The 25,361-nt window shown below is 40.7% G+C and overlaps 3 protein-coding genes and 1 long non-coding RNA gene across 7 annotated transcripts; 3 read left to right on the top strand and 1 right to left on the bottom strand.

Moving 5' to 3' along the window:
* Positions 1-637: 637 nt before the first annotated feature.
* Positions 638-7,813, bottom strand: LOC110054514 (monocarboxylate transporter 10-like). Of its 3 annotated transcripts, XM_089274718.1 has the most exons (6): positions 7,693-7,813; positions 5,214-5,309; positions 3,638-3,893; positions 2,342-2,913; positions 1,487-1,850; positions 638-1,037 (listed from the first exon to the last, which is right to left on the bottom strand). In XM_089274718.1, exons 3-6 carry the CDS (start codon positions 3,861-3,863, stop codon positions 841-843), a joined length of 1,359 nt encoding a protein of 452 aa, XP_089130844.1. In that variant the 5' UTR covers positions 3,864-3,893; positions 5,214-5,309; positions 7,693-7,813; the 3' UTR covers positions 638-840. The 3 variants fall into 3 exon arrangements, with proteins under 3 accessions (XP_089130844.1, XP_089130845.1, XP_020616500.2); XM_089274719.1 differs by lacking the exon at positions 7,693-7,813 and having other exon boundaries at positions 5,197-6,251; XM_020760841.2 differs by lacking the exon at positions 7,693-7,813 and having other exon boundaries at positions 5,214-6,248.
* A 98-nt stretch (positions 7,814-7,911) lies between these two features.
* LOC149102288 (uncharacterized) lies at positions 7,912-9,217 on the top strand. Its single transcript, XR_016202354.1, has 2 exons — positions 7,912-7,970; positions 8,642-9,217. It is a non-coding gene; the product is annotated as an uncharacterized LOC149102288 (long non-coding RNA).
* A 163-nt stretch (positions 9,218-9,380) lies between these two features.
* LOC149102287 (monocarboxylate transporter 10-like) lies at positions 9,381-15,727 on the top strand. 2 transcript variants are annotated; one of them, XM_089274717.1, is made up of 5 exons: positions 9,393-9,456; positions 9,670-9,925; positions 10,560-11,131; positions 11,656-12,019; positions 14,654-15,727. In XM_089274717.1, exons 2-5 carry the CDS (start codon positions 9,700-9,702, stop codon positions 14,848-14,850), a joined length of 1,359 nt encoding a protein of 452 aa, XP_089130843.1. In that variant the 5' UTR covers positions 9,393-9,456; positions 9,670-9,699; the 3' UTR covers positions 14,851-15,727. The 2 variants fall into 2 exon arrangements, with proteins under 2 accessions (XP_089130842.1, XP_089130843.1); XM_089274716.1 differs by having other exon boundaries at positions 9,381-9,925.
* A 1,652-nt stretch (positions 15,728-17,379) lies between these two features.
* LOC110042921 (monocarboxylate transporter 13-like) lies at positions 17,380-25,214 on the top strand. The gene is made up of 5 exons (XM_089275282.1): positions 17,380-17,539; positions 19,595-19,850; positions 20,575-21,161; positions 21,704-22,067; positions 22,933-25,214. Exons 2-5 carry the CDS (start codon positions 19,625-19,627, stop codon positions 23,127-23,129), a joined length of 1,374 nt encoding a protein of 457 aa, XP_089131408.1. The 5' UTR covers positions 17,380-17,539; positions 19,595-19,624; the 3' UTR covers positions 23,130-25,214.
* The last annotated feature ends 147 nt before the right edge of the window (positions 25,215-25,361 follow it).

Genomic DNA, 25,361 nt, shown 5'->3' with positions numbered 1-25,361 from the left:
TATTGGTGGTTTTTAAACCTTCTCGTTTTTGGCATTCTATCCAGCTGATACTGATGCCGGAATTGACGGATAATTTATTGGGTTTTATTGGGTGACTGAAGCGGCTGTAAACAAGCTGTACTGGGCTGGGGGAGAAAAGCTGAAATTCTAGTGTCTCTAATTCTAGGGCTGATTAGACTAATTCACTAGGTTCATTAACGGATAAGGAATTCAGGGAATTTCGAAAAGTTCACCAGGGGACGTGTTGCGGGCGGGACAAACCCTGTTGTGTATAGCCATAGGATGCATATTGCATGGACAGGGCACGAAGCGGATTGAGGCATAGAAGTAAGTTGTGGCGGGGAGATCTTGCAAGAACAGTGCAATCGATGCGACTTTGAAAATTAAGGTCATTTTGTCCCCAATTCGTTACGCATGAATTCGAAGTGACGGAATTTCCTCAGTGCAACATGTTACGGGAAAAAATTTATCCCCACAACAGAACTTCGGGTGTTACACGAAGAAAACTGGACGGGGGTCTCGCTTCAGGTCCCCGCAACATATATCCTAGTGTGTGCCGACCTTAAAGAATGGTGCTTCTTGAAAACCTGGCCAGAAGTCCGCTAGAGACTAACAAAATTGAACGAAGCAGCAGTCGTTAAAGTTTCTGGTAAAAACTATTTAATGTATATTTCAAATCATTTAATACTCGTGTCGTAACTAGTAGTATTTGACAAAACTAATATTTAAAGATACAAATTCAGGGCCTTATGTCACAACAACAAAAACCTATTAACAATTTACCCAGTACCCGTAAATTAAAGGCGCCGCAAGGAAATTTTTGTTAATTTTGATACACATTTACAAAACAGTTTCCCTGTCTACGACAAGCAGTTCAGTAAAAGAAGATTTTTCTGAATTGTTTTGGAATTTTTTCTCTGTTAAATTGCTTCTCTTAAGACAAATAAACATGAGTAAAATCAACAGTCCGACAGTCTCAATGCCACCCGCAGAGAAGAAAGTTGCATGATACGACTTGGTTTTGTCAGCAACCAAACCTGAAAAGAACGACACGAACGGTTGTAAGGTTACAATAACTATTACGACCTGTTAGAATTCGAGCCAAGTAGCCCAGCAGGCTGGCGCGTATCTTTGATTTCCGAAGCATGAAGCGACTAGGAGTAGTTTTAGCCCCCCCCCCCCCCCCCCCCCTCTCTTCCTAGATGTTCATTTTCCCTGATTTCAAGGGGGTTTGGTTTATTTTACTTCCCAAAAGCAGTTGTTCCAGCTGAAAGAAACGAGTCTCAAAATTAAGCTGCTTAATTCAAAATTAAAGAAAGAGGACAAGGGAAAACACAAGAAAATAAGTTAGCGGGGGAGAAGTTATCCATTACGAAGCTACTCAGACGTGCTACATCACAAGTCTGTATTCTTCATTTTATAGACTTTTGGCCAAATTTAATCTTGTTACAACTTGGAATTAAGGTATTCCACCTCTGAGGCTTACCTCCAATTGGTGGGCCGTACAAGAAAGCCGTGCTAATACACAACTGTTGAAAACCAAATCCTTGGGCTTTTTGTTTCTGTGTAAGGGTTTGCAAACCTGAAAGAATTATTCCAATCGTCATCAGGCCATCTGCAAGACCATAAGCTATGCAATAACAAAGAAGCCACATCCAGTTGGTTGCTAAGGGCAACATCATAGTCGCCACTGTAGCGACTGTCGCAAATATGAGGAACACTCTTGGAGGACTCATGACGTCACAAAGCTTGGAACCCAATATCCTGGCCACGAGACTTGCCAGTCCAATGGACGAATAAAGCCAGGTTACCAAGTCAGCGGCGATACCACGATCCTCACAGTACTGGGCCTAAGAAATGGGATGGAATATATTTGGATTGATTGTTTACTAGGACACAGTGAAACTACAGATAGGCTGATTGGTGGCTTCCACTTTAAAATTTTACTTATTATTCACTTTGTATGTGCAAAAAAGAGCGATCGTCCTATACAGGGAGATCAGTACCCTGGATGCCAGAGGGTTTTCCTACGCGGTTTCCGGTCGTGCTCTTGGCCAAGCCCAGAATTCTTTCCGTCGAAGGCTGACTTCGCTCGGTCTCCAGCCGATTCCAGAGCGAGTGAGAAAAAAAGGGCACTTATTTCCAGGGTAAGCAACTTTGCAATTCTCACCATGCTTTTAATTGCTTTAAATACCTATGAGTGCTCTAAATACGCTGTGACTATGAACTTTTGTCTCTCTCTTAATTCACTCATAGACTCATGGGGGCGATTCATGTTAGCTAATGGTGTCATTTGTTAGTACTTACGTCGTAAAATCTAACAAATCAATCAATTACTTACGAGAAGGACAGGAGGTATGGAGTGACCAATGTATACAAAAACACCTGTGATATTAAGGACGACAAAAGTGATATTTTTCCACATTGTCAAATCCAGAATTCGTCTGGAGTCTTCACTTTCTTGAACACTTTTTTCGGCTTGGTCGCTCGCCACATTAGGATCCAATACCCAGCCGATGAAGAAAATGATGAAAACGATACAAGTCATGCCTCTAAAGGCTCCTCTCCAGCCAAATGCATCAATGAGAGCCTGGCACACTGGGCTCATTACAAGTAATCCAGCTCCCGCACTCATAGTTACTAACCCTGTGGCTAACGAACGTCGCTTCACAAAATACCGAGGCACGATCTCGAAAACGGCAATGTAAACGAGGCTTGAGCCACACCCAAAGATTCCTCCGTAAGTCAAAAGCATAAGATAAAGACTGGGAACTAAAGAAGTCAATAGGAGACCGATGGTGCTCAACACCGCTCCACTAATAACCACTGCGCGTGCGCCAAATCGGTCGGTGAGTCGTCCAGCTACGGGGCCAAAAAGACCAGCGGATGCCACTGCCAGAGATCCAACCCACGCTGAAAGAGAAATGAGTGTTTTTACCACCCTGTCCCTGGTTCTAAGCGCGGGATCCGTCGTTTTGCCGACTCAGGCGTCGTCCACACCACGCCGGAGGAATTTTATAAACGGAGGTTTCAATCTGAAAACGCATCAAGAATGTTTTCCGTCCAAACTACGCCGGAGGAATCTGAAAAAGCAACAGTCATCGGTCATTTTGCTTTTGCGTTTCAGTAAAACTCGGTCAGGGAAACATATGATTATCGTGATGCCATCGTTTTCAAAATGTTTTCCGTGCACACTAAAGTCCAAAGCCGGCGTTTTCAAATACCTCCCGTTTCAAGGCGTTTTAGAAAAGTTCCGTTTTCGTGACGGATTAGTGTGGGTGGTAGGCTTAACGGGAGAAATAAAGCTACATTTTCAAATTCCTCTGGATAGTGTGGACAGGGCCTCAGCTGCGAGCCCAGATGGGAACAGGTCTTGGGTATTTTTGTAGTATATTTCTCTTCCTTTGAAGTACATTTCTGGCAATTATTCCTATCTTGAATCAAGACATATGCACGAACCGAAATGGTGTCGATCCACTTACTTATATGTCACCCTCTATAGCTAGCTTTCATCAAATGATTTGTCTTTGCACACTTCTCAATCTAGTTTCCCTGGTTAACTTTCTTTCCCCTCTCCTCCATTTAAATGCATGAGGCTTAAACTTCATGTAAGAAAGGACATTCAGCCTTTATTTACCTGTTTTGGATTTTCCTGCCTTAAACTCGTCAAGAAGAGAAGGAAAAATAATACCAAAGCAATACGTGCATCCAATTACGATGATGTTACAAGTGACTCCAGCCGCACACACGACCCAAGACCACCAAGTGTCTGGCTGTCGCAGTTTTCTCTTACTTGGTTGTCCTGTCTCTGTTGTGTCTTCAGTCTTCTTTAGATGAAGACAGGTTGTGCTTTTTACTTTCATTTTTACGGAATCGTTAAAGTCGCCAGGGAACTGTTTACAACGAAACAGGAAAGTAAGAAAAGGCCATTGCGTGTTTCTAGAAGCTAAGGTACTTTAGTTTTTCTGAGGTCAAATTAGCCCGGTCCTCACTCGGGACGCAAGCCTAAGGATAAACATAAGCATAAGAAGCTTATGTGCTGTTGAGGACGGCCGCGAAATAAGCATAAGCGTTCTTCTTATCTCTCTTATGCTTACGCTTATGTTTATGTTCAGTGAGGACATTGTTGGCGTAAGCATTAATTGCTCGCCGATTGGTTGATAGTAATACACTTATGCTAATGCCAACATGTCCTCACTGGACACAAGAGCGATAAAAGCATAGAAGAACGCAAGGTTTTAATATTCTTTTAAGCTTATGCTTATGATTATGTCGCGGCCGTCCTCATTAGCGAATAAACTTCTTTCATGCTTATGCTTATGCTTGCGTCGCTAGTGAGGACCAAGCTTCATTATCACGTGCCACACGTGCTAAACTGATTACATAATTGGGGCGCGATCGCGTGATTGCTTCGAACAACCGGCTCGCCACTCATGTGCCGCACGAAAGGAAATCTCTGGTCACCATAATCTGTCACCAGCAGTAAACGTAAATTGAATAGGGTCAGTTTTTTTCATCGACTTATTCTCCTTTTCCCTTTCTTTTACCAAACAGGGCACTTTCAAACTAACTTGGTAACTAGGGGCTTTTTAGACACAACAATGGTATACAATTGCTTGATCAACTTGAGAGTAAGTAAATATTGAACACACACTAAAGTATAAATATCGTGTATAAACATAGTGCTAGCTAATTCGCGTCCTTAATTATTACGTAACTGCAAAAACGTGAGGACTTTATGGGAGTTCTACGGCTCGTTACACGTAAGATAACTCAAAAATACTGCACTGCGGCTTAGAAATACAGCACAGAGACCTTGTTGATACCAGCAGTGCTGTTCGCCCGCCCGTCCGCCCTGTGCACGCGATGCAAAATAAAACGAAGGGCGCAGCATCCGTATTGTTTCCGTACAGTTTCTGGTATTTTGATAGCTCTTGAACCATTCCAAAACAACATTCGCCATAATTTCTCTCAAGAATCAGTATGGGGTTATGGACGAAACTGATGCTAGAAAATATACGGTTATGTTCCCTCTGTGTGCGTCAGTCTATTCGTTTCTTTGCTCAGGTTAGCCTTGTCTACAGTTCTCTGGTTTCTCTTTCAATTAAGATGGCGTTACTAAGAGACCGCGTTATTCATGGTTAGTGGACTCGTTTCAAAGGTAAGGTAAACTAGTCCCTTATAATTATATATTACCACAAGAGTCTGCTCACCGTGCAACGCTGTCAGGTCCTGTCACAGCTGTAGTTGGAGCTTCTTCCGAAAACAACAAGAGAGCAGCACAAGATCCCGGCAAGACCGGCACCAACCTGCTCGTTACCGGTTTCATTTAAATAAAGAAAAACAATAACGCCTTCAAAACAGGAATGCTTTGTGGCTATATAGTAATGTAATTAAATACACCAAAACGTGAGAGGCATTTTGCTATAAATAACGCACACCTTCAACCTTATCCCAAATCATCTCCGGTGCTTTCATCAGGCTACAAATAACTGAGGCCCCGTCCACACGTGTCCGGATTTTTTTTTAATCCGCAACTTATTCTCTCCGGATTCAAAAATTTCCCCGTCCACACGTAGAAAAAATATCCTACGGCAGTCCAGAAGGGTCACTTACCGTTTTTATTTTTTTAATGTTTGTTTTAATTTTTGTTTTCATTTTCGTTTTTTGTTTTTTGAATTTTTGTTTCCGTTTTTGTTTTTTGTCTTTTAATTTTTGTTTTCGTGTCTGTTCTGTTAATTTTTGTGTTTGTTTTTTATTGTCATCTTTTCTTTTCTGTTCAAAAAAAGAAATAAAAACGCAAACAAAAACTAAAAATAAAAACAAAAATTAACAAAACAAAAACGAAGACAAAAATTAAAAACAAAAAACAAAAACGGAAACAAAAATAAAAAAAACAAAAACAAAAACGAAAACAAAATTGCAAGAGACCAAAACAAAATCAGCGAGTGTAGACCATCATGCTTTGCTGGCAGTATCCATGACATGACCGTTGTGTGATCTTTTGGCCTTCAAGCGTAGTCACGCATCGGTTCTATAAACTCTACGGCCGTTTCATTGCTTGTCTACTTGTCTTGGGAGAAGAATATATCAAGTACAAAGGTCACAAAGATTTCAAGTAAAGTCAAGGATATTTCTTCATCAACTTCCTTAACTTGTAAAAAGGTGTTAAAAGGTCGTTACATAAATAAAAGCATATCATTTTCAGAGTTCTCAAGCCTCACGCAAACGAACGTAATGTAATGTAATGCAATGTAATGCAATGCAATGCAATGCAATGTAATGTAATGAACTAATTATTGCACGCGCGACTTCGGAGCTTGCAAGACTTGCCTCATTTGTTTTGAAAGTCTGGCAACGGCCCTAAACTTCTACTGGCTTCAAAAGCAGCGAAGAAATTATTTTCACATTCTACGATGATCGTTTCGTTGTTTGCGTGTTCTGTGTTTTATTTCTATTTTATTGTTTGAGGTTTGCGTGTTTGAATGTGATAGAAACTTCACAGATGCAAACATAAAGCATGTGAGCTCCTTTTGGCGAAGGATAAAATGTTGGAAGGGACCCGTACCTTACATAGGCCACTGACGGAGGACATGAGCATTTGTCACGATATTTGTCTTAGTCCTCAGAATTTGCCTTTCGGTACCCCACACATGAGTGGCACACAGTACAACAACCCCCTTTGTTGTAAACGTTCCCAACTGCAAGTGAAGCATGATGGTCTACACTCTTCGATTTTGTTTCGGCCGTTTCCGTTTTCGTTTTAGTTTTGCTTTTGTTTAATGTTTTTGTTTTTGTTTCCTTTTTGAACGCAAAAACGCAAAACAGAAACCAAAATTAAAACGAAAGGCAAAACGAAAACTAAAACAGAAATTACAAAAACAAAAATAAAACAAAACAAAAACAAAAACAAAAGTTAAAAATATAAAATTAAAAAGAACAGAAAAAAAAGCACAAAAATTTAAAAAACACAAAACAAAAACAAAAATGGTTCGCCGGATGCGTGTGCACGGAAGCCGTATCCGTAAAGAAAAAGTTGCGGATTCAAAAATATCCAGATACGTGTGACCGGGGCCTAAGCAATCACGCTGACTATTTTGTATTGATTATAAAATGCAGAACAAAAAATCTTTCAATACGGCCGCTAACGGAAGGTACAGCTTGGATTTTGAAGAAAAAAAAAACACACCCACACACACAGCTGAAAGGGTAGACTACGAGTAGTCCCTCTTTGGCTTAGTCCGTTGTGCGTGACGCGAAAGAAAACTTTTTCATTGCGGTTTTCTTTCGCGTCTCGCTCGACGGACTGAGCGAAAGAAGGCCGGAGTACTCGTAGTCTACTGAAAGGGAAATAATTCCTGATATTTGCATAAGTTGGTTTTGTTCGCGCTGTCAATTTCCTTATACGACTAGCATTAAACCGGGTGTCTTACTATAAGGACCCCTATAAGCAGTTTTCTAGAGTTCTCGTCTCCGTTTTATGAAGTCTTCTGTCCTCCCATTGTGTGCGTTACCTGCATATCAAATTCACGTTGACGTGCGCGCTGAAAATTTGCAAAAATAAAATTTAAATTTGAAATTATTCAAAATTTACGAAAACAAAAATATATCAGCTTGTCCACTTTACTGGAAATAAATGGTTTATGTATATTTGGCAAAAAATACAAAGCTATTTCATTTTAGTACACGCACCTTCTAAAGCTGGCTGCAAGGTTACTGCTTACTGTTATCCATCATTCACTTGGTTGAAACATTCAAATGGAAATGCTGGCAAGTAAAATAAAGCAGCTGCTATTCTACTACAAAATGTCAACAATGAACTCTCGTTACTGGCCGGCAACCTCGTTCCCAGGGCCTTTTCCCCGGTTTGAAAACACCCTGGGAACGAGGTCGGATCTTTATTTCAAAAAAGAAAAGATAAAAGTAATGAGCAGTTCCTCCATGACTTCGAGAAAGCCTGCGTTAACTCTGTAAGTAGAGATTTATTGTTTCGCACTCTGTAAGCTATTCATACTTCTTTGAAATGTTCCGTCATTTATTATAATATTTAGCTTTTAATTTTAATTTATGTGGAATATCTGCAAGTTAGCTGGTGTGACATTTTATCTTTCATGGGATGTCATACCTCACATATAGCTAAGTGTATTACATAATAAACTTGTATTGTATTGTTGTATTGCATTTTATGTCATGCCAAAGAAAATGCATATTTCAGTTCTATATTGCATAGTATAAAATTGCTGGTAATGAGACCTCTGTTTAATGCTATCCGTAGAAGTGTTTTGGAAAAATTGACAGCGCGAGCAAAAGCAAATTGTGCTGAAAATAAGGCATTATTGCTGAGAATTTGTTTCCCTTTCAGCTTTTTTTTTCTGTTATTGGAAGATTCTTCTGTCATGTATCTTAAAATCAATAAAAAATAGTCAGCCGTGATTGCTTAGTTATTAGCGTGATGAAAGCGTGGAAAATATAGCTTGGGAGATGTTAAAGGTATGGGTTAAAACTATTTTTAGCAAAACTGATACGCCTCTCGCTTTTTAAAATGACTTTACAACTTTGGAGTATTTAATTACCCTACTGGTAAAACGAGCAGGTCAGGTTGGATTGGGATCTTAAATTCCTTTCTTATTATTCTTGGTAGGGAAGAAGCTCAAACTACAGTTGTCACAGGACCTGACAGCGTGTGGATTAATAGGACCAGTTAACGTTACTTTTGAAGCGAATACACTAACGTCGTCGCCATACAGTACTGTAAACGAGGCAAGGCTAACCAAACGGATAGACAGACTCACACAAAAGGAACATAACCGTGTATTTTCTATCGTCATTTTCGTCCATAAACCTATCCTGATTCTTGAGAGAAATTATGGCGAATGTTGTTTTGAAATGATCCAAGAGGGCGGGTGGGCGGGCGGACGAATAACACTGCTCGTATCAACAGGATTTCTGTGCTGTATTTCTAAGCTACAGTGAAATATCTTTGAGCTTTCCTACGTGTAGGGAGCTGTAGAACTCCCGTCAAGCCCTCACGTGCTTGCAGTTACGTAATAATTAACGACACGGACACAATGATACAGGCTGTTACTTTTGTGTGTGTTCAATGTTTACTTACTATCAGTTAGCAGTAATACACCTCTAGTTACCACGTTAGTTTGAAAACGCTGTGTTTTGTAAAAGAAAGAGAAAAGGAGAATAAATCGATGAACAAAACTGACACTATTCAATTTAAGTTTACTACTAGCGATGACAGATTTTCGCGAATGGATATTTCCTTTCGTCTGGCATACGAGAGAGAAGCCGGTTGTTCAAAGCACTGATCACGCGATCACGCTCCAATTATGCAATCAGTCTTGCACGTGATGAATGAACTTTCTCCTCACTTGCGACGCAAGCATAAGTGTAAACATTGAAACTTACGCGCTTAAGTGGGGACGGCAGTGACGTACTAAGCTTAAGGTAGCATAAGCCTTCAAGATTTTGATATTCTCATGCCGTCCCAGTAGGGTCCACCAGCGCATAAGCAAGTGAGGACCGCGCTTTGAGACAAAAAAAGGAGAAACATTAACAAATCTCCCTAAGATGACCTAAGAAAAACTCAAGTACGTTAGCTTCTAGAAACATGCAATGTACCAATGGCCTGTTTTTACTTTCCTGTTTCGTTGTAAACAGCTCCCTGGCCACTTTAACGATACCGTAAAAATGACAGTAAAAAGTACAAGCTGCCTCCACCTAAAGAAGGCTGAAGACATAACAGAGACAGGACAACCAAGTCAGAGAAAACTGCGACAGCCAGACACTTGGTGGTCTTGGGTCGTGTGTGCGGCTGGAGTCACTTGTAACATCATCGTAATTGGATGCACGTATTGCTTTGGTATTATTTTTCCTTCTCTTCTTGACGAGTTTAAGGCAGGAAAATCCAAAACAGGTAAATAAAGGCTGAATGTCCTTTCTTACATGAAGTTTAAGCCTCATGCATTTAAATGGAGGAGAGGGGAAAGAAAGTTAACCAGGGAAACTAGATTGAGAAGTGTGCAAAGACAAATCATTTGATGAAAGCTAGCTATAGCGGGTGACATATAAGTAAGTGGATCGACACCATCAAAAATGGAGTTTTATTTCTCTGGTTAAACTTACCGTTCACACAAATCCGTCGCGAAAACGGAACTTTTCGAAAACGCTCTTGAAACCGGAGGAATTTGAAAACGCCGGCTTTTGCGCTTTAGTGTGGACGGAAAACATTTTGAGAACGTAGCCGCCTTCCGTAAACAATGACGTTACGATAGTCATGATATTCCCCTGCTCAAGTGTTACTCAAACATATGCAAAATGCAAAATGACCGGTGATTGTTGCTTTTTCAAATTAATCCGGCTCAGTGTGGACGGAAAAATTTGATGCATTTTCAGAGTGAAACTTCCATTTCCAAATTCTTCCAGCGTAGTGTGGACAGGCCCTGAGTCGGTAGAACAACGATGATCTGATTAAGAGATCGTGCGTGTGTAATCCCGCGCTTGGATTCGAACTAGGGACAGGGTGGTAAAAACACTCATTTTTCTTTCAGCATGGGTTGGATCTCTGGCAGTGTCATCTGCCGGTCTTTTTGGCCCCGTAGCTGGACGACTCACCGACCGATTTGGCGCACGCGCAGTGGTTATTAGTGGAGCGGTGTTGAGCACCATCAGTCTCCTATTGACTTCTTTAGTTCCCAGTCTTTATCTTATGCTTTTGACTTACGGAGGAATCTTTGGGTGTGGCTCAAGCCTCGTTTACATTGCCGTTTTCGAGATTGTGCCTCGGTATTTTGTAAAGCGACGTTCGTTAGCCACAGGGTTAGTAACTATGAGTACGGGAGCTGGATTACTTGTAATGAGCCCAGTGTGCCAGGCTCTCATTGATGCATTTGGCTGGAGAGGAGCCTTTAGAGGCATGACTTGTATCGTTTTCATCGTTTTCTTCATCGGCTGGGCATTGGATCCTAATGTGGCGAGCGACCAAGCCGAAAAAAGTGTTCAAGAAAGTGAAGACTCCAGACGAATTCTGGATTTGACAATGTGGAAAAATATCACTTTTGTCGTCCTTAATATCACAGGTGTTTTTGTATACATTGGTCACTCCATACCTCCTGTCCTTCTCGTAAGTAATTGATTGATTTGTTGGATTTTAAAAACTAAGTACTAGCGAGTGACTCCATTAGTCGACACAGATTCCCCTCATGAAGATATGCTTTCAATAAAAAAGAAGACAAAAACTTTCAATTTTCGCTTTGAAAATTCATAGTTAAGCATATTTATTTAGAACATGCATGTGTATTTGGAGCAGTTACAAGCATGATGAGAATTGCAAAGTTGCTTATCTTAGAAATCAGTGTTTCTTTTTTTCTCTCTTGCTCTGGAATCGGCTGGACACCGAGCACAGTCAGCCTTCGACGGAAAGTATTCTGGGCCTGGCCGAGAGCAAGACCGGAAACCGCGCAGGAAAAGCCTCTGGCATCCTGGGTACTGATCTCCCTGTATCAGAGGATCGCTCTTTTCTGCACATACAACGTAAAAACATAATAAGTAACATTTCAAAGTGGAAGGCACCAATCAGCCTATCTGTAGTTTCACTGTGTCGCCGAGTAAACAATCAATCCAAATATATTCCATCCCATTTCCTAGGCCCGGTACTGTGAGGATCATAGTATCGCCGCTGACTTGGTAACCTGGCTTTATTCGTCCATTGGACTGACAACTCTTGGGGCCAGTATATTGGGTTCAAAGCTTTGTGACGTCATGAGTCCTCCAAGAGTGTTCCTCATATTTGCGACAGTCGATACAGTGGCGACCATAATGTTGCCCTTAGCAACTAACTGGATGTGGCTTCTTTGTTATTGCATAGTTTATGGCCTTACAGATGGCGTGATGGTGATTGCAAACATTCTTTCAATCTTGCAAATCCTAACACAGAAACAAAAAGCTCAAGGATTTGGCTTTCAACAGTTGTGTATTAGCACAGCTTTCTTGTGTGGCCCACCAATTGGAGGTAAGTTTCAAAGGTGGAATACCTTAGTTTCTAGATGTAGCAAGATTAGATTTGGCCAAAAGTCTATAAAATGAATAAGAAAGACTTCTGATTTAGCACGTCTGATTAACTCTGCTATAGATAACTTCTCCCCAGCTAGCTTATTTTCGTGTATTTTCCCTTATTCCCTTTCTTTAGTTTTAAGTTAAGCAGCTTAATTGCTTTTGAGACTCGCTCCTTTCAGCTGGGACAACTGCTTTTGTGAAGTAAAATAGACCAACCCCCATGAAATCAGGCAAAATGAGCACCGAGGAAGGGGGAGGTGGGTAGAAATACTCATGCCAATGAAGCAAGGCTGATAACTACGTAGAAAGCTGTGGGACAACAGCAGGATGGAGTCCAAACTTAAAGCAAGTATTGCAACCATGGGCCGCTGTCTCGACCTGGTTGGGCCTCGTCAGCACGGTGTAGGAGCAAAAAATAGAATGACTGCCTTGTGGACCGATCATTGCATCATGATTGTATTTAGTGTTTTCAAGAGAAAATGAGGAGATGTTTTTTTGGGGGGGGGCGGGGAAGGGTGGGGGGCGTAGGTCTTTGTAGATTCGATATGCTGCTCATTTATAACATGGTTTTGCCCTATATTTCCCTGTATTTTCTGCGGGACAGTTTTTGTCTGTCCGCAATACCCTTATCACGATAACCACATGATATTCTGGATTTTGCCTATTGTTTAGGGTCACGCGTTTTGCATGCGACATTAGGGAGTTTACGAAACCACGACGGCAACGGCAACGGGAACGTCACTGAACAAAAGAATTAATGAGCAGTACAATGGCTGTGCGTTATAATTCTTGGTACATTTCTTTGCCGTCCTCTGCAAAACAACAACGTGAAATGACCAAATTTTGCGTTGTCTGGAGAACGTGAACCACGACAGCTAATTTTTTAAATTTTTACTTCAAATTTATCGCTATGTTCCGGATTTAGTTTTGCGATAGTTTTGACAGTGATAAACAAAGTAAATGACTTAAGAGTATCGCGAGATTCGTAGGCAAAATATAAATTCATTTTTTAATCAACGTTGTCCTCGGCGTCGGCGTCGTGGTTTCGTAAACTCCCTATTGACCAATACGCAAACGTTTGGATTTGAGTTTCATCTGAGGTCATTACCATGTGTATTTGGCATACGATCACTCCACAAGCCGGTCGTTCTATTTTTTGCTGCTACACCATGCTGACGAGGCCCAACCAGGTCGAAACAGCTCTGCGCGGTTGCAATTCTTGGCTTTCAGTTTGAACTCTGTCATCATGTGTCTTTGTTCCGTTAACCTTTCTACGTATAGTTCTCAAACTCATTAATAATTCATCAAGTTAAAACAAAGAAAATCACAACCGTGAAGGAGGTTTGGATACCCGGCCTTAATTAGCATGGATTTTGACGATTTTACTTCCCCGTTTACCCCTTAGTTTTTGTTTCTGTTGAGACGGATATATCAAACACTCGAGACAGTGTTTCATCGGCTATCTAAACACCTCGAATTTCGTCAAAAATACTCCGCTGCGCGTCGTATTTTCAACTCTCTTCTCGGTGTTTGGATATCCCGATGAAACACTGTCTCTCGTGTTTGATGTATTACTTATCAGCCTTGCTTCATTGTTATGTTTCTATTTTTGGCTGATCAGATCTTTTACAGATCCTACGTGTACCAGCAGCATTTTCGTTTGCAGTACCTTGCATCATTCTATTTAGAAATTTTTTATAAGCGCATAAATGGCTCAATGAACACTTAGTAATTAACAATACAGTACACGACATAATAGAAGCACACGGTATACTAGCTATAATTCTATCTGCCCTAATTATAAGCGGGAGACTTAAGGAGGCCGTTCTTTTGCTGTATCAGCAGCAAAACCTTAGAATAACGTGCCTCTAAATACTAGAAAATCAGACTCCGTTAAGTGCTTAAAAACTCATTTATTTAAAACAATCTTCGCAGCGCAGCAATATTTTAAAACCATTTTAGGATTTAGCTTTTATATTTATATTTAAGGAAGTTTTTTAATATTATTGTAATTCAACTTTTCGCGTCTCTCATGATTTTAGGTTTTAACTTTTACTATATCGTATATTTGTATTCATGGTATTGTTCATTTTTCATCAGGTTCGTAATTTCATTTCATTAGGTTTGTAGTTTATTGGTATTGGTATTGGTATTAGTATTATTATTATCCAACTGCAGCGAATACCATCCAAATAACAATACAAATATACAACGATATTGTACAGTTATTTGTACAGTAGAAAACCTGTTTGCCGGACAGGTCGGCGCACGCATGCAAAACTGTCACACTCTCCCTCTTTCACTGATAAATTTATTGACTAACAGCAGTTGAATAATAAATCTCTTATTAGATGTTTTCGTGTGTATAACACTTTATATTTTTACTCGTTGTTTGTATTTTGACTCACCCTACGGGCCCTACTTATTAGCATTAGCATTAGCATCAGCATTAGTATGAAATACTGCTAGTTACTTGATGCTACAGAAACTAGAGATAAGCGCCAGCCTGATAGGCCACTTGGCTGGTTTGCAAACTTCTCGCAGGTCGTAATAGTTATTGTAACCTAACCATTTGTGTTTCCTTTTTCAGGTTTGGTTGCTGACAAGACCAGGTCGTATTATGCAACTTTTTTTTCTGCCGGTGGCATTGAGACTGTCGGACTGTTAATTTTACTCATGTTTATTTGTCTTAAGAGAGGCGAATTAACAGACAAAAAATTCCAAAACGAAACTGGAAAATCTTCTTTTACAGAACTGCTTGTCATAGACAGCGAAACCGTTTTGTAATTAGCTGTAATCACAGGTGTCCCAAACTCACGATGAGAATCGATCAAATATTAACGGACAAGGTCACTCCAAAAGCTTATTATTTTTGTATTCGCCTATAGCAAGTAAACATCCCGTTTTTCCACTCATTGAAGTTTCAGCCTCTGAAGTGCCCGCTATCCTGAAGAAATTTGTCTCAAAAGAAGCGACTTTGGACGCCGCCATCTTGAAACTGTCTTGGCAGCCAGGCTGTGTTTATGTGACGTCATTCCATCCGACTCGAAATTGCCGGGAAGGAGTGGCATCCATCACAAGGTCTGCAAAATCTATTTTTTCCCTAGCGTTTATCCTCTTCACTATCTTCAATGCTATCATTTCGGAGTTTGGAGCATGTTTGGCTCAAAATAATATGGCTTAAGAGCAGCCATAAGAGTGCTGGTGAAAAGGCTTGTCGGAAGCCATTTGAACAAAATCTCTCGGACGGAATGACGTCAGGAAAACGCGGCCCGGCTGCTGAGTACTGTTCAAAAATGGCGGCAGCGATGTTCGAATTTTGGGCTTATTTAGAGACGAATTTCATAAGGAAAACCTGCACTTTAGAGGCTGAAACTCTGGTGAGTGGCTAAACTTAGTGCAAGGTTTTTATCAACGTTGACAAAAAATATGCGTTTTTTTTAGTGACCTTCTCCGGCTCCTAATGATTTATGTACGCGTATCGAGTGAGACGTGACCACCTTAAGTGTGCGCTGTTGTGTTACACTTTGGGCCGTTGGAAAATTTGAGCTCTCTAAAAGGCATTGTATGGAGTTTAAAATAACGAAAGAAAAAACGCGCAACGCATTAAAATGTTACTTGCTTTTTTTTAATAGAAGAACGAAAATATACACACCTTGCCTGGTTTCTGTTGTCCTTTTGGCCCATTTCATCGTTTTTAGGGGTCTTTTAGGTGTTCGTAGCAGCTGCTACAAACAAGCATAAGTGCGTTTTCAAAGTTAGGCAGCACTTCTGGTCACAAAAACGGCACCTGTCTGAAGTAACTCTAACGTCGCGTTGACTAGCATATGAAACACTTGCTAGTACAATGGACCATATTCGTATTCTCGGTGTTAGACTGGAACTAGCTTACAATGGAGGCTCATGCGGGGGATCATCATTAAAAATCCCAGATCCCCCACATTAGTGTCAGTTGCAAGCTAGTTCCAGTCCAATCCCGAGAATACGAATGTGGCCTATTGATAAAGTCCTCTCAATAACGAGAAGACGGTGAAAGCTTTTTCTTTTACCCTAGTCTTACTTTGTTGGTGACGGTCATAGAGTAGCCTGAAATGCCATCATCACACCTCCCATATAAACGCATTACATAATAAACTTGGCTTGTATGTTTATATTGCATTTTATGTCATGCCATAAAAACTGCAGCCAATCAGAATACTGGAAAGCCGCGGTGTATTTGACGGTACATGTATTACACCCACCCTTCTCATCGTGCTCCGCGCGTATGTCACCTCTCTGTCGCACTGATTCTGGACCATTGTGTTGGCCACTGTATTGTTTATATATGGCATGGTATAAAATAATTATGCAACACTCTCTCGTGGTCGAAACACAGTTTAATATATTCATATAAAGTGTGTGGATCATTGTATAAACGTAGGTCCAAAATGTCACACCTAGAGAAGAAAACAGCTTCATAAGAATTCGTGAGGCCTTGGAAATTCTTTGCCGACGCTCAATCAAGAGCGGAGATTGAACTTCCCGCCCTATACGGTGATGTTTTGGCACGTGACCTGGTTCCCTCAAGCTCATGAAAAATAGATTCCCTCCACATTCACTTGAGAAAGACGCTGTGACAGCGTCGCAAGCTTGTGATCGCTATACTAAAATGAGATAGCTTTGTATTTTTTGACGAATATACATAAACCATTTATTTCCAGCAAAGTGACCATGCTGACATATTTTTCTCCTCGTAAATTTAAAATAATTTCAATAAAAATTTTCTCTATGTAATTTTTCAGCGCGTGTGTCAACATAAATTTGATTTAAGAAATAAAAAAACATGCATCGTGTTTTTATCGAGTTATAGAGACACGATTTTTAACCAATTAGCGCGCGTATTTTCTTAGGGCTGTTTTCTAAATGCAGGTAACGCACATAATGGGAGGACAGAGCACTTCATAAAATGAGATGAGCACTCGAGAAAATTGCTTATAATTATTTGTATATGTCTTTTGCAAAAATTGACAGCGCGAACAAAAACAAATTATGCAAATATCAGGGATTATTTTTGTGAATTATTTCCCTTTTGCCTGTTTCTTTCTCCTGAAAATCCAAGCGGTACCTAGCGCCAGCAGTCGTATTGGAAGATTTTTCAGTCTTGTATTTTAAAATCAGTAGAAAACGCTGTGCGGTGATTGCTTATTTATTAGCGTGATGAAAGCGGGAAGATGGTTTGGTTGAAGGTAAGCGTTATTTATAGCAAATCGAATATGCCTCTCGATTTAATGATTTAACTTACAATTTTGGGGTATCTAATTACAGAGCAAGATAAACAGCATTCCTGTTTTGAAGGCGTTATTGTTTTTCCTTTGTTTGAAAATGAAACCGGTAACGAGCAGGTTGCGCCGGTCTTGATGGGATCTTGTGCTCCTTTCTTGTTGTTCGTGGAAGAAGCTCCAACTACAGCTGTGACCTGGCCTGACAGCGTTTCACGGTGAGTAGACTCTTGTGGTTTAATATATAAGGGACTAGTTTACGTTGTCTTTGAAGCGAATACAGTAACGTAGAAGTCGCTTAAGTCAGTAACGCCATCTTAACTAAAGTAGAAACCACAGTACTGTAAACAAAGGCAAAAACGAATACACAGACGCACATAAACGGAACATAACCGTGTATCGTCACTTTCGTCCATAAACCCATCCTGATTCTTGAGAGAAATTCTGACGAATGTTGTTCTGAAATGATCCAAGAGCTATCAAAATACCAGAAACAGTAAGTACGGAAACAATACTGATGCTGCACCCTTAATTTTATTTTCCATCGCGTGCACACGGCGGGCGGGCGTACAGCACTGCTGGCATCAACAGGGTCTTTGTAATGTGTTTCTAGGCCCCAGTGCAGTATCTTTGAGCTTTCCTACTTGTAGGGGAGCCGCAAAACCCCCATAAAGCCCTCACGTTCTTACAGTAACGCAATAATTAACGACTCGGGGATTATGCTTGTACAGGCTATTTATGCTTCTGTGTGTGTTCAATATCTACTTACTATCATGTTGATCAGGCAATAGCATACTCTCGTTGTGTCTAAATGGCCTTTAGTTACGAGGTTAGTTTGAAAGCGTCCTGTTTGGTAAAAGAAAGGGAAAAGGAGAATAAATCGATGAAAAAACCCGACACTATTGAATTTGATTTTACTGGTGGTGACAGATTATCGCGAGCGGGGATTTCCTTTCGTCTGGCACACGCGTTACGAGCCGATTGTTCAGAGCAATCACGCGATCACGTCCCAATAATCAGTTTAGCACGTGTGGCACGTGATAATCAACCTAAGATTCGATACGAGACATACGTACGAGTATGAACTCTTGAATGAACTTTAGACAACAACAACAGTAAATGACCCTAATATGACCTAAGATCAAGGTGGCTATGGGCCACTCAACTTGGAAAATGGATCGTCTGTAAACCAGAGCAATTGACGGCCCTGAACTGAGTTTTTGATCTGTAGGTCATAGGTACATTACGAGTCCGAGGATTGTTAACATTGTTGAAAACCAAGGTTTGATTTATTACAGTGGAAACTTGTTACAATATTTTGGCTCTATTTCAGGCCCCACTTTCAGACTCATGTGGTTAGATCAAAACAAGTGGACAGTTTATCTATCAAGGCTAATTAGGCCTATAAAAAGCAATGACATAACATGTATCGAGCTAGAGAGGCGATAAGTAAAGGTAATAGGACTGAGTGGAGTCCAATTCGGTCTGTAATCGTATCTATAACAAAGTTCTAGGTCGTGATTGGTTCTGCGCGCGCCTTTTTGTCACTTAATCGGCGCGCGATCACGTAGGTGTCCAATTGCAGGTATCCAATTTCGCAATTGGATACCCATGTGATTCGCACGTCAATTACGCGCGCTTCAATTGCTTCAATTCCTTCTCGATGTTTCCTACAGTTTTTAAAATTTATGAAAAGCGCTACAAAGTTTTTAGCTCAAAAAAAGGTCTCAAAAGGCATTTTTAATTCCGAAATTTGCTATAGATACCATTACATAATTTGTAATTGGACCTGGTGTCGTACAATTCAGGGAGTAATCGTGCTCGTAATTTTAAATCAGCCTCGCGTTTTGAAATTACTCGCGCGATTACTATCTGAATTGTACTCCACTCGTTCCAATTACTATTACTTACAACACAATTTGCGTCACTTACTCAGGTTTCAAAAGGTCGGGTGCAAATATGCATAATAAATTTCTGTTGTTCAGAAGTTCTGTTACTTAAAACTCAGAAAAATAGTCAAAAACAAGTTTTCCTTTTTCCGTGTCTTTGTTGCATTAGCCTTTTCTTAACATCCAGGCGTCTAAACTAAATCTGAATTACTCACTTGGTGGGAAGATTCGCAAAACGTCTAACAGAAATCGAAGGATGGAGTGAATCTCCCATCCACGCTTACAACTTAGATTTTCCAAGTTAAAAAACTAAAGTACCTTAGCTTCTAGAAACATGCAATATACCAATGGCCTTTTCTTGCTTTCCTGTTTCGTTGTAAACAGCTCCCTGGCCACTTAAACGATACCGTAAAAATGACAGTAAAAAGTACAAGCTGCCTCCATCTAAAGAAGGCTGAAGACACAACAGAGACAGGACAACCAAGTCAGAGAAAACTGCGACAGCCAGACACTTGGTGGTCTTGGGTCGTGTGTGCGGCTGGAGTCACTTGTAACATCATCGTAATTGGATGCACGTATTGCTTTGGTATTATTTTTCCTTCTCTTCTTGACGAGTTTAAGGCAGGAAAATCCAAAACAGGTAAATAAAGGCTGAATGTCCTTTCTTACATGAAGTTTAAGCCTCATGCATTTAAATGGAGGAGAGGGGAAAGAAAGTTAACCAGGGAAACTAGATTGAGAAGTGTGCAAAGACAAATCATTTGATGAAAGCTAGCTATAGCGGGTGACATATAAGTAAGTGGATCGACACCATTTCAGTTCGTGCATATGTCTTAATTCAAGATAGGAATGATTGCCAGAAATGTACTTCAAAGGAAGAGAAATATACTACAAAAATACCCAAGACCTGTTCCCATCTGGGCTCGCAGCTGAGGCCCTGTCCACACTATCCGGAGGAATTTGAAAATGTAGCTTTATTTCTCCGGTTAAGCCTACCAACCACACTAATCCGTCACGAAAACGGAACTTTTCTAAAACGCCTTGAAACCGGAGGTATTTGAAAACGCCGGCTTTGGACTTTAGTGTGCACGGAAAACATTTTGAAAACGATGGCATCACGATAATCATGTGTTTCCCTGACCGAGTTTTACTGAAACGCAGAAGCAAAATGACCGATGACTGTTGCTTTTTCAAATTCCTCCGGCGTAGTTTGGACGGAAAACATTCTTGATGCGTTTTCAGGTTGAAACCTCCGTTTACAAAATTCCTCCGGCGTGGTGTGGACGACGCCTGAGTCGGCAAAACAACGGATCCCGCGCTTGGAACCAGGGACAGGGTGGTAAAAACACTCATTTCTCTTTCAGCGTGGGTTGGATCTCTGGCAGTGGCATCCGCTGGTCTTTTTGGTCCCGTAGCTGGACGACTCACCGACCGATTTGGCGCACGCGCAGTGGTTATTAGTGGAGCGGTGTTGAGCACCATCGGTCTCCTATTGACTTCTTTAGTTCCCAGTCTTTATCTTATGCTTTTGACTTACGGAGGAATCTTTGGGTGTGGCTCAAGCCTCGTTTTCATTGCCGTTTTCCAGATCGTGCCTCGGTATTTTGTGAAGCGACGTTCGTTAGCCACAGGGTTAGTAACTATGAGTACGGGAGCTGGATTACTTGTAATGAGCCCAGTGTGCCAGGTTTTCATTGATGCATTTGGCTGGAGAGGAGCCTTTAGAGGCATGACTTGTATCGTTTTCATCATTCCCTTCATCGGCTGGGTATTGGATCCTAATGTGGCAAGCGACCAAGCCGAAAGAAGTGTTCAAGAAAGTGAAGAGTCTAAAGCAGGGCAGAGAAGTCGAATTCTGGATTTGACAATGTGGAAAAATATTACCTTTGTCGTCCTGAATATAACATACGTTTTTGTATACATTAGTCACTCCATACCTCCTGTCCTTCTCGTAAGTAATCGATTGATTTGTTGGATTTTAAAAACAAATTACTAGCAAATGACACCATCAACTGACACCTGGCTGACACAGGTCGCCTACATGAGGCTATGATGTCAATAAAAAAGAAGGGGCGAAAAATTTTCAATTGTTACTTTGAAAATCTGTAGTCACAGCGTTTAGAACACTCATATTACAAGCATGGTGAGAATTGCAAAGTTGCTTATTCTAGAAATCAGTGTTTCTTTTTTTCTCACTCGCTCTGGAATCGGCTGGAGACTGAGCACTGAGTTTCCGTCTTGCTCTCGGCCAAGCCCAGAATACTTTCCGTAGAAGGCTGACGCGCAGGAAAAGTCTCTGGGATCCAGGAAACTGATCTCCCTGTATAAGACGATCGCTCTTTTTTGCACATACAACGTAAAAACATAATAAGTAACATTTCAAAGTGGAAGCCACCAATCAGCCTATCTGTAGGTTCACTATATCGCATCACGCAATCAATCCAAATCAAGAAATTATCTCTTGATCCAAATATATTCCATCCCATTTCCTAGGCCCGGTACTGTGAGGATCGTGGTATCGCCGCTGACTTGGTAACCTGGCTTTATTCGTCCATTGGACTGGCAAGTCTCGTGGCCAGGATATTGGGTTCCAAGCTTTGTGACGTCATGAGTCCTCCAAGAGTGTTCCTCATATTTGCGACAGTCGATACAGTGGCGACCATAATGTTGCCCTTAGCAACCAACTGGATGTGGCTTCTTTGTTATTGCATAGTTTATGGCCTTACAGATGGCGTGATAGCGATTGCAAATATTCTTTCAATCTTGCAAACCCTGACACAGAAACAAAAAGCCCAGGGATTTGGCTTTCAACAGTTTTGTATTAGTACAGCTTTCTTGTGTGGCCCACCAATTGGAGGTAAGTTTCAAAGGTGGAATACCTTAGTTCCAAGATGTTACAAGATTAGATTTGGCCAAAAGTCTCCTAAATGAATGAGACATACTTGTGACGTAGCACGTCTGAGTAGCTTTGTAATGGGTGACTTCTCCTCCGCTAGCTAATTTTCGTGTATTTTCCCTTGTCCTCTCTCTTTAGATTCGAAATAAGCAGCTTAATAGGCCCTTTGCAGCTAAGCCATCACGTGACCTATTTTTCATAAAATTATGGGCTATAACTTAACGAATGCCAGAAATGGAAAACCCATGTCAAAAATATCAAAATGGCCAAGTTTGAGGCCCCTGCATCATTAAAGAAGGAGATTTTATGACGGTCCGAATTTTTAAAAGATTTGTATGGAAAAAGTTGCTGGAGAGCAAGACCTTGCTCTCCAGCAACATTTTACGTACAAATCCTCTAAACTTTCCGAAAATTCGAACTGTCGTTTAAACGTCCTTTTTAATTCCAGGGACCTCAAACTTGGCCATTTTGATATTTTCGATGCGCTCTTTCCATTTCTGGCATTCTTTAAGTTATAACCCATAACACAAAAATTTTCTGGAAAATATTTGGTCACGTGACCCCAACTGCAAAGGACCTATTACTTTTGAGACTCGTTTCTTTCAGCTGGGACAACTGTTTTCGCGTAGTAAATGAAAACAAACCCTCTCGAAATCAGGCAAAATGGACATCCAGGAAGGGTAATTGAGGTAGAAATACTCCTAGTCGCCTCATGCATCAGAAACTGGAGATAAGCGCCAGCCTGATGGGTCACTAGGCTCGTTTGCAAACTTCTCACGGGTCGTAATAGTTATTGTCACCTAACTGTTCCTGACGTTTTTTTCAGGTTTGGTTGCCGACAAGACCAAGTCGTATCTTGCAACTTTCTTTTCTGCGGGTGGCATTGAGACTATTGGACTGTTGATTTTACTCATGTTTATTTGTCTTAAGAGAGGCGATTTAACAGAGAGAAAATTCCAAAACGAGTCAGAAAAATCTTCTTTTACTGAACTGCTCGTCATAGACAGGGAAACTGTTTTGTAAATATGTATCAAAAATTAACTGTAATTACATTGCGGCGCCTTTACTTCATGGCAAGGCCCTGCAATTGTATCTCCAAAATATTAGTGCGATAAAATACTAGCATAGTTTGATAAATTCTTCCTAGGAAAATGAAATTATGACTTGTGCATTAAATAATTTGAAATGTACAGTAAATAGTTTTTACCAGGATCCATAATCGATCGATTATGGCGCCTGTTTTTACCAGAAACTTTTATCGACTGCACTTTACCTCATTTTAGTTAGTCTCAAGGAGACGTGTAGCCAGGTTTATAAGACGCGCGGAACATGTTGAAGGGACATGAAGCGGGGCCATGTAGCAGTGACAATTCTCTCAGCGTGAAATGCGAACTTCTGGTGCAGTGACAAAATTTGGTCCCCTTAACTTGTTGCGTGAAATTCAGTCGGTTTGAATTCGTGGGTAATGAAGTGGGGGGAAAACGACCTTAACTTCTATGTCGCATCGATTGCACTACTTTTGCAAAATGTCTTTGCTATACAACACAATCTTATGCCTCAATTCCCTTTGTGTGCAGAAGCTTGCGTACTGTCCCTGCAACATGCATCCTACAGGTACACTGAAAAGGGCATGTCCCTGCTTCACCTCCCAGAAACATGACTCCCGTTGTGTGCCGACCTTTTCCAAACTCCCAAAATTGTCAGCCCTGGAGTCCAGCTCAGTGCAGCTTGTAATTGATACGAACAAATAAGTTATGTTACTCGGCGTGTAATCTAAATTTGTAAAGCATTTATATCAAGAAAAAGTCAGATCAAAATTCGTTGCCATGTCAACTTTTAAAGAGATCAAAGCTACCCTATGAAACTGTTTGAAGGTTTTTCCTGTTTAGACATTTTTCTAATCATTACGACACAAGAGAATTATATTGTTGTTTCATCCTTTCTGCGAAAGAATTCTACTTATTTGAAAAAATTATGCACTAAGTGACGTAGACATCAGCTGGCAAATGTTAACTTATTTTAACAATTTTTTCACCCGTTTTCTTATGTTACGTTTGCATAGTTTTTATCTGTGCAATGTATATGCATTTTTATACTCTTACACATTCTTAGATATTTTATAGTAGTTATATATTCTCAACCAATTGCACATACATGCTTACTTCGATATTTTGTTTCCTTGGCGCAGCTGTAAACTAGCTGGTGCATCCTGTAGATTCTACTTATCAAGTCTATGGGACGCACCGTTACCATAGCTACGTAAATATTAGCATTACCTGGTAAATATTAGCAATAGATCATTTACTGGCTGGGATTTCCGTTCAGCGTCTAGCTTGCTAAAAACTGATTTAAAACACTATCCCTAGCTGGAAAAAAACGTGACTTGTTTGTTTTTACTGGCTGTGACTTTTTCGAAAAAGTAATCAATTAAACTGCCTCCGTCCTGGGACATAAAAAACGCGCAAGTGAGCTCTTAAGTCTTCCGCCGTGAGACGATAAACCGCAAGCGGTCGTACTTACTCTCAGCGCCACGCGCTGCAAAAATATGGAAATCAACTCTCGCGTGATGCCATGCCCGAAAATAATGGCTCCATTGTCATTAATTGTCATAGATTGTTGCCGTTTATCTTTTTCATCAACTATGAAAAATTGCATAACACCAGCAGCTGTCATTTTCAATGACGTAATAAAACCAGTATCTCGAATGGCCAAATCCGTTAAAAACGTTCTTGTCGATGGAACACGGCCGATCTCTAGGATCTCCGCTCGTTTTGTAGTTCCAATAGCCCGAAGAAGCCGTCACTTCAGAAAACCGCTGCTGGCGCTATTGCGCTGCAAGCAGTCAGCAGTTACATCAAAGTTCAACGTGGATGCGAGGCAATTTCGGAAAGAAAGTAGAAAATTATTGCTGGGTCTTGCCTTGGATCCAAGCATTTATTAAAAACTGGATCATTGAATGATGAATTCGAGAGGTTTCAGTGGCTTGGTCATCATGGGTCATGAGCCATTATACCATGCTCTACAAATATGGTAATTAAGCGAGCGCGTGATTTTTTGGGGCGTTTTCATTTATATTTTAGTTTCGTTTTCTATATTTTGTGGGTGTTTTTTTTTAAAAAAAAAACAATTATTCCTTCGCTCTTATTGGAAATGAGATGATTATAGCCAACTTGGCGCTACGCGCCTCATTGGCTCTCGATCTACCATCTCATATCCAACGTGCGCTCGTGGAAAATGGGGAGTGCGGAGTGTGGA

Source organism: Orbicella faveolata, unplaced genomic scaffold, assembly GCF_042242905.1.
Source record: "Orbicella faveolata isolate gen_17 unplaced genomic scaffold, um_ofav_v1 contig_36, whole genome shotgun sequence".
Taxonomy (NCBI): Eukaryota; Metazoa; Cnidaria; class Anthozoa; order Scleractinia; family Merulinidae; genus Orbicella; species Orbicella faveolata.
Note: the sequence above shows the minus strand (reverse complement) of the source record. Positions and strands in the feature narration are given on the sequence as shown.

What these genes read in the sequence shown, in the direction of transcription:
- LOC110042921 (XM_089275282.1), top strand. Translation starts at nt 19,625, where the DNA reads ATGACAGTAAAAAGTACAAGCTGCCTCCATCTAAAGAAGGCTGAAGAC. An exon ending in GGCAGGAAAATCCAAAACAG is followed by an intron (nt 19,851 to 20,574) that starts GTAAATAAAGGC and finishes TTTCTCTTTCAG; the next exon opens with CGTGGGTTGGATCTCTGGCA. An exon ending in CCATACCTCCTGTCCTTCTC is followed by an intron (nt 21,162 to 21,703) that starts GTAAGTAATCGA and finishes CCCATTTCCTAG; the next exon opens with GCCCGGTACTGTGAGGATCG.
- LOC149102287 (XM_089274716.1), top strand. Translation starts at nt 9,625, where the DNA reads ATGTACCAATGGCCTGTTTTTACTTTCCTGTTTCGTTGTAAACAGCTC. An exon ending in CCATACCTCCTGTCCTTCTC is followed by an intron (nt 11,132 to 11,655) that starts GTAAGTAATTGA and finishes CCCATTTCCTAG; the next exon opens with GCCCGGTACTGTGAGGATCA. An exon ending in GTGTGGCCCACCAATTGGAG is followed by an intron (nt 12,020 to 14,653) that starts GTAAGTTTCAAA and finishes TTCCTTTTTCAG; the next exon opens with GTTTGGTTGCTGACAAGACC.
- LOC110054514 (XM_089274718.1), bottom strand. Translation starts at nt 3,863, where the DNA reads ATGAAAGTAAAAAGCACAACCTGTCTTCATCTAAAGAAGACTGAAGAC. An exon ending in GGCAGGAAAATCCAAAACAG is followed by an intron (nt 2,914 to 3,637) that starts GTAAATAAAGGC and finishes TTTCTCTTTCAG; the next exon opens with CGTGGGTTGGATCTCTGGCA. An exon ending in CCATACCTCCTGTCCTTCTC is followed by an intron (nt 1,851 to 2,341) that starts GTAAGTAATTGA and finishes CCCATTTCTTAG; the next exon opens with GCCCAGTACTGTGAGGATCG.